Source organism: Teleopsis dalmanni, chromosome 1, assembly GCF_002237135.1.
Source record: "Teleopsis dalmanni isolate 2A chromosome 1, ASM223713v2, whole genome shotgun sequence".
NCBI classification, from domain to species: domain Eukaryota; kingdom Metazoa; phylum Arthropoda; class Insecta; order Diptera; family Diopsidae; genus Teleopsis; species Teleopsis dalmanni.
The window spans coordinates 118,666,745-118,675,235 of record NC_051846.1 but is presented as its reverse complement, the minus strand read 5'-3'; the positions used below and the strand labels follow the sequence as shown (position 1 = coordinate 118,675,235).

At 34.1% G+C, this 8,491-nt stretch overlaps 1 protein-coding gene across 1 annotated transcript in view; it reads left to right on the top strand.

The window, feature by feature from the left end:
* The first annotated feature begins 5,931 nt into the window (after positions 1–5,931).
* LOC119665718 overlaps positions 5,932–8,491 on the top strand; it is a 5,342-nt gene continuing 2,782 nt past the window's right edge. The window contains exons 1-2 of the mRNA XM_038074952.1: positions 5,932–7,040; positions 7,275–8,389. Coding sequence (XP_037930880.1) covers positions 5,932–7,040; positions 7,275–8,389 — 2,224 coding nt within the window. The remainder of the gene's footprint in view (positions 7,041–7,274; positions 8,390–8,491) is intronic.

The following is an 8,491-nucleotide window of genomic DNA, read 5'->3' as shown; positions in this document are numbered from 1 at the left end:
GGACTTGAATTGAACTTTAAAAAATGCAAGTTTCTAATGAGAAAAGTGGAATTCCTAGAGCGCACAATACAAGATTAAAAAATATCACCGTCAGAAGTTAAGGTTGAAATACAAATTGCCGCAAATATTAAAACAATTGGATAGTTTTCTTGGGTTGGCGAGTTATTTTAGAAAGTTTTTACCTGAATTCTCGCTAATTACTAAGCCTTTAACAAATTTAAGGAAACAAAATGTGAAATTTGAAATAAAAGATGAACAGATTACTGCATTTAATACGTTGAAGACCATCTTAAGCGAAAAACCGGTACTAAACATTTGTAATAAAAAATCTGAAACGGAAGTGCACATAGATGCTTCGGTAGAAGGATATGGAGCCGTTTTATTCCAAAAATCACCAGACGACGAACAATGGCATCCCGTGTATTATATGAGTAAAAAAACCACTGACGCACAAAGAAAATATACAAGTTACGAACTAGAAATATTGGCTGTTATTGAAGCTTTCAAAAAGTATAGAGTATACATTCTTGGTATGCATTTTAAGCTCGTTACTAATTGCAACGCATTTGCGATGACATTGGGAAAGAAATACTTGTGCATGAGAGTAGCCCGTTGGATATTGTTCTTAGAGGAGTACGATTACGAAGTTCAGCATCGTGTTGGTTCGCGAATGAAGCATGTTGATGCTTTAAGCCGCTACGCTGTTATGTGCATAGATGACGATAATATTCTTTCTAAAATATGGAGAGCACAGATGCAAGACGAAGACCTGAAAACGATATCGGATATTCTACAAGAAAAATCTTTATACAACGATTATTTTAAGAAAGGAGAATTGTTGTATAAGCTGAGAAACGACCAAGAACTTATTGTTGTACCTAAGAGTATGCAGCGTGAAATAATTAGACATGCACATGAGAAGGGACATTTTGAAGTAAAAAAAACAAATGAACTACTCCGAAATGACTATTTTATACCTCAGTTGGAAGAAAAAATACAAAAACACAGTATGAATTATATTCCATGTATCGTTGTGAATCGGAAGCAGGGTAAACAAGAAGGCGAACTACACCCATTGTTTAAAGAAAGCACACCATTACACACGTACCATGTTAATTTTTTGGGACCATTAGTATCAACGAACAAACAATATAAGCATATCTTTGTCGTTATTGACTCTTTTACTAAATTCTGTTGGATATATCCAACTCGAACCACATCAGCTAACGAAGCTATATCCCCATTGTGTACGCAAAGCATAGTTTTTGGCAATCCTAATCAAATAATATCAGATCGAGGCGGTGCTTTCTCTTCAGATGATTTTCGTAAGTATTGCGAGGGTGAAAGTATTAAACACATCAAAATTACTATGGGCTTAGCCAGAGCCAACGGACAAGTCGAAAGATGAAATAGCATAATTGCACCAGTTTTGGCAAAATTAAGTATGGAAGATCCAACTAAATGGTACAAAAATGTTGACAAAGTTCAGCAAATAATAAACTTCACGTATTGCAGAAGTACTGGAACGACGCCTTTTGAATTACTAATTGGTGTTAAAATGCAAACAAAGCAAGATATTCAGATCAAAAAATTTATCGAAGAGGAAATTACAACGATTTTTAATGAAGACCGAGAAGAAATGAGGCAACGCGCAAAGCAACAAATACTGAAAATCCAGTTAGAAAACAAGAATGCATATAACCAATGACGCAGGCCAGCCATAAACTACAAAGTAGGCGATGTAGTCGCAATCAAAAGGAAGCAGTTTTCAGGAGGACTGAAGCTAAAACCAAAATACTTAGGGCCTTACGAGGTCGAGAAAGTTAAATCAAACGATACGTATGATGTTATAAAAATCGGAAACAGCGAAGGGTCAAAGCGGACTAGCAGTTGCGCAGAGTATATGAAGCCTTGGGCAGTTGCTGACAATGACACTTCATTCGGGTCGAACGAATCGCAGGATGACCGATTGTGGGGTGCAGTCTGGCAACGCCAGCATATGAGCATAAGGAAGTAGAAAAGAAGAAGCAAACGAGTAGTGGAGAAAAAGACGTGTGAAGTAACGACGGTGTGCGCGGACAAATAAACAATTTTTCATTTATATTTTTTCAATTTAATTAATTAACTTTGTATTAATAAATTAATATAACCATAAACATATTTAAGATTTTAATAAAAAGGAATCCTACATATATAATAAGTCAATGCCAAAAAATAATTAATTTAAACTACTTAAAACAAATAAGTAAAAAAACAATTAAGATTTTAACGAAATAACTACTGTAAAGTATGTAATGGAATAGTATATATAATAAGGTAATGTCAAGAATATTTAATTTAAGCTACTTCAAACAAATAAGTTAAAAGACAATTAAGGTTTTGAAGAAATAGCTATTGTAAGATGTGTAATGGAATAATATATATAAAAACTGTAATGAACCCCTTTACTTGGGGCTGTCCATAGCTGGGACAGTTCAGCCGCAGCCAAGGTTTTTACAAGAAAATTTATACTTACATTGTGAGGTTAATTCTCTGAATCAGTGACTGTTGCTATTCTTGTTAGGTCAAATTAATTTAGAAACAAATCTTGTTCAATTCAATTCTTATATTTGGATATATATGGGCTTTTTCAGTTTTTTAAATTACAATCTTAGATCTAACGTGTAAATAATAAAGAGATGAGTGGTAGAAATAAAGAACTAACTAATAATATGTTTACATGCGAAGTAGTTTGCTTCTCAGTATTTCCGCTAGGCTACATTAACATAGTCTGATCATTTAACGCGATCATTAGTCTCATTATTTATATATTTTGCACGGCAGTATTAAGTACGCTAAGTTTATAGAGTTTTATAGCGATTACGCAAACACATTTTCGTTATATATATCTAGGTAGAGTGATAACAAGGCGTATTAGAGACACAATATTAATATCTTTTATTCTCAGCTATCTTTTATTGTCAGCTCGTAATGCGCGAACACTAGTCACTATATTTTATATATTTTCGCATGGTAGCATTAAGTACGTTAAGTTTATAGAGTTTTACAGTGATTACGGGAACACATTTTCGTTATATACATATCGGTAGACTGATAACGAGGCGTGTTAGAGACAAAATATTAATTTCTTTTATTCTCCCGCAGGGCGATATTAAGACATTGTCAGTGTTCAATCACGAACATGAGTTTTGACCTCCGGCAGAATGTTCAATCATGAACATGAATTTATAACATAAATTTAATTATTATAGTTTATATCATCACCTAAATTCTTAGAATTATGTACTAAGGAAAAATATAGATAAATAGTAACATTTTTTAGCAACCGTATTTAAATTATTAAAATAAAATATATTCATAAAAACAATAGGAGGAAAATCCCAAGTGTTGGGACTTCCGTCCTTTTTTAACCTTTTTTAACCTTTTTTGACAAATGTAATACAGTCCACTAAAATCATAATAATTTAACCTTGATGTAGAAATTAGTCTTAAAATATTTTTGTATAAAAACACAACATTATTTTAAATGAAATTAGTAGCTAAAAATTACTCAGTGTGTGTACTTTAATTTATTAAATGTACATTTTGGTCCTTCGAGACATAAAGTGAAATTGAGTACAGTGCGATACAAGCGTGGACTGAGGCTTAAACATCGGTGCCAAAAATTGAAATATAGTGCAAAAAGCATTGATCGAGATTTAAATATCGGTACGGTAAAAAGAAAATGGATCCATCAAAATTATTAGCTCTGCTAAAACAGCAAAGAGCAATATATGACGATGTTAAGAATATCGAGAAGAATAGCAGCAAACGTGAGTTGCGTGCAAATACAATAAAAGAACGTTTAGATAAACTACAAGGATTATGGAATCAATTTAAAGATAATCACGAGAAAATACTCTTAACGGAGAATAAGGAAGACAAATATTTTAAAGAGGACTTTTACACTACAGTGCATCAAAAAGTGATTCAGGTGAAAACAATGCTCGAAGAAATAGTTAAAAGCAAAGATAGAAATGCAGAATCTGTTGAAAGCAAAAGTGTAGACGAGAAAATAACGGAAAGTCAAATTGAGAAAAATAAAATCAACAATCTAGTAGAGCAATACAACAATAACATCGCAAGGTTAAGACAGATGTTAGAAAATCTTGACCATTATGATACTGTCACGCGATTGGAACAACTTAATGGAATCTGGAAAAGAAAGTTCGAAGACATTAGAAGTATCTATAAGAAGCTGGTTATTGAAATGTCGTACAATGAAGTAGACATTATGAATGATTATGATGAGATTGAAGACCAATACGATAAGGCGTTAGATGAATTAGCCAATAAAATGGAAAAATTACGTGAGGGGAACAACGTTAAGCTTGACTGCATTAGAATCCCAAATTTCAACGGTAATATTGAAGAATGGTCGTCTTTTCATGATCTATATAAAAGGCTTATCCATGAGGATGGAAAAATTTCGAATGTTGAGAAAATGTATCGACTCAAAACATTAGTAAAAGGAGAAGCAAGCAAGCTGATACAACATCTACCGGTGTCGGAATTGAATTATGCTGTAGCTTGGGAGATTTTGTCGCAAAGGTACGAAAATGAAAGAATGTTGTTTACAATATTAGTCGATAAATTGCTCGATCAACCATCTGTATATAATGATTCAGCGTCAAGTTTGAAAAAGTTGCTTGACACATCGATAGAATGTATCCAGGGGCTGAAGGCAATGGGTATAAAAACGAATGAAGCAGATCCAATAATAGCAAGGATTATAATCAGGAAGTTGGATAAGGAAGGATTACGGCTATATGAGCAAAATATAAAAAGGACAAAGGAGATTCAAAAAATGGACGATGTATTACAGTTTCTGGAGCAGCAATACCAAGCAGCAGAGGCGATTAAATCTAAGAAACAAACTAATAATGTAAAGTCTTTTCAAAAAACAACAGCGACAACTATAGTAGCAAATGATTACCAGTGCTTTTACTGCAACAAAAAAGGACATATGGCAATAAAGTGTTATGAGTTTCTAAAGCTACAAGTCAAGGACAAAAATACATGGGTAAAAGACGCTAAAATTTGTCGCGTCTGTTTATCGCATAAAACTACAAAAAGATGCAATAGTAAGACAAAATGTCAAGATTGTGGGAAGTGGCATAATACTCTTTTGCACATTAATTCAGGGCAAAATAATAACACATCAACATTAACAATGAATACGGGCACAGCAGAAAATGTGTTACTTGCAACGGCGCAAGTGCGCGTAAAAAGTGTTCAAGGTGAGATGATTATGTTAAGGGCACTAATTGACCAAGGGTCGCAAACTACAGCTGTATCAGAAGAAGCGGCACAAATATTAAATTTACCAAGGAAAAAAGTAAAAATGGAGGTGCAAGGGCTTGGAGGAACACCGGTTGGCGTTGCAAAGGCAAAAATAAATCTTCAAATTCACCCACGATTCACCAGTAAATATAAAATAAATGCAGAAGCATTAATTTTACCATCATTGGTATCTTGTCAACCGGATAAAACCTTTAGCTATAATATAGATAAGTGGGAAAATATGACCTTGGCGGACCCAAATTTTAATAAATCCGATAGAATTGACATAATCATAGGAAGCGATCTTTACGGAGAAATTCTTGAAGGCGGTCTACTTAAAAAAGATAAAATATTGGCGCAATCAACAAGTTCGGCTGGATATTATCAGGTATTTTACAAGCAAAAAGAAGCATTAAAGGATTCATCTCTTCCAACGTCGTCAACATAGAGAAGTTTTGGGAAATAGAAGAAATTCCAGAGGATGAAGATTCATCAGAAGACGGATATTGTATGAAAAATTATGCTGCGACAACTACCAAAAATGAAGATGGACGATTTGTAGTTGAGTTACCTTTCAAAGAAGAACACCAACTTGGCGACTCATACAAAATGGCGATGGCACGATTCATAAATTTGGAAAGAAAATTACAGGCAAACCCATCATTAAAGAGAGAATATGTCGAATTCATGAAAGAGTATCTAGCTGATGGGCATATGAAAAAAGTAAGTTCAAAAAGACAGGGAAAATATTATCTACCTCACCAAGCAGTAGTAAGAGCGAATAGTATCACTACTAAGGTGAGAGTAGTTTTTGATGCTTCGGCAAAGACCACGAATAAAAATAGTTTAAATGATGTATTATATGTTGGCCCAAGGTTGCAAAGGGATATCTTTGATATATTGTTGAAGTTTCGACTGAAAAAATTTGCCATAGTTGCTGACATAGAAAAAATGTATAGACAAATATGGGTGAGTAAAAATGATCAGAAATACCAACATATTTTGTGGAGAAGCGAGATTAATCAGCCAATTGAAGAATACAAGTTAACAACTGTAACTTACGGTATTGCCCCTGCTTCATTTTTAGCTATAAGAACTTTATTTGAAATAGCAAATGAATGTCAGGATAATCAGATATCGAAAATAATTAAAGACGATTTTTATATGGACGATCTTCTAACTGGCGGTGATACAAAAGAAGAGTGCAAAAGTGTTCGGCTAAGGATATCGGCGCATTTGGAGAAGTATGGATTTCATTTGAGAAAATGGTGCTCAAACAGCATGGATATAGTAGAAACGGTGGAAAAATCAAAAGACAATGAGGTCATTGATATAGATAAAGAAGAAAGTATAAAAACGCTTGGCTTGCAATGGAATCCTAACAATGATATATTCATGTTTAAGATAGCAGAAAGTAGAGACGTCTATATAACAAAAAGAATGGCATTATCGTATCTAGGTAAAATATTTGATCCATTAGGACTATTGGCTCCAGTTACAGTATTGGTTAAGTTATTTGTGCAGAAGCTCTGGATAAGTAATTTAGATTGGGATATGAAATTAAATGAAGAAATGATGAAAGAATGGAAAAACATTGTGCAGAACTTAGACGCAATACAAACAATCAGAATTGAGAGATGGGTAGGAGTTACCGGAAATGATGAAATATGCCTGGTGGGGTTCGCTGACGCATCGGAAAAGGCCTACGCAGCAATAGTGTACATAAAAACGCACGCAAAGGTGTCCATAATAGCAGCAAAAAGTAAGGTAAATCCTATAAAAAATAGAAAAACATTGCCGAAGCTTGAGCTGTGTGCAGCGCATCTATTGGCAAAATTATTAAATAAAATTCATAACATAATTAACAGAAAAATAAAAATGTATGCATGGAGTGATTCCACGATTACATTATGCTGAATAAAAAGCAATTCAAGCAAAAATAAATTTATTAGGTCAAGAGTAAATGAAATAAGCTCGTTAATTCCAAGCGCCAATTGGTTTTATGTGCGATCAAAGGAAAATCCAGCAGACCTAGCATCCAGAGGAATTCAGCCGGAAAAGTTAGAGAACCAATCGTTATGGTGGAGAGGTCCAAACTGGTTAAACGATGATAGAATGACATGGCCAAAAGAACAAATGGCAGCTAAAATAATAAATATCAGTAAATTAAGAGAGGAAGACTTATTTAATCAGCTCATCGAGAAATATTCATCTTTTAGAAAATTAAGTAGAGTGGTAGTATATATTTTTCGTTTCATAGACAGACTGAGGAAGGCTAAGTCTCCAGAATATCTAACTGTAGAGGAGTTTAGAAGAGCAGATGCAGCTATTTTTAGAAGTCATCAGACAACACAATTTTTTACGGATATAAGCAGATTGAAAAATAGCTGTGAAATAGATCATCGAAACAAAATGGTAAATTTAAATCCGTTTTTAGACAAAAACCAAGTTTTGAGAGTTGGAGGTCGATTAATCAATGCAAAAATTGGTTTTGATAAAAAGCATCCAATAATTATAGCAAAAGGTCATTTGGCGAATTTGATAATAAATGAAGCACACCGAGAAACATTACATGGTGGACATCGATTGATGGAAAATGTTATAAAAAGAAGATATTGGATATTTGGACTTAAAAACTTGATTAAGAAATGTATACGTGAATGTGTAAGGTGCACCCGTTATAAAGCATTAAAGCAGAAGCAGCTTATGGGTGATTTACCAGAATATAGGGTCAATGTGTCTGCTCCGTTCGCTCATTGTGGAGTAGATTACGCTGGACCATTGCTAATAAAATGTTCTAAAGGGCGAGGCCAAAAAACTTTTAAAGGGTACGTAGCGGTATTTGTATGTATGGCAACTAAAGCTTTGCATTTAGAGTTGGTAAGTGACATGACATCAGACTCATTTCTGGCGGCGCTGAAGCGATTGTTTGCACGCAGAGGCAAATGTTCACATATATACTCAGACAACGGTACTAACTTCGTTGGAGCATCCAAAAAATTAGATAAGGATTTACAACAGGCTATTAAAAGCAATGTGAGTGCAGTTTGTGCATTGGAAGCAGAAGGTATAAAATGGCATTTCATTCCACCGGCAAGTCCTCATTTTGGAGGTTTATGGGAGTCGGCCGTGAAGTCAATAAAACACCACTTGAAAAGAGTTGTTGGCG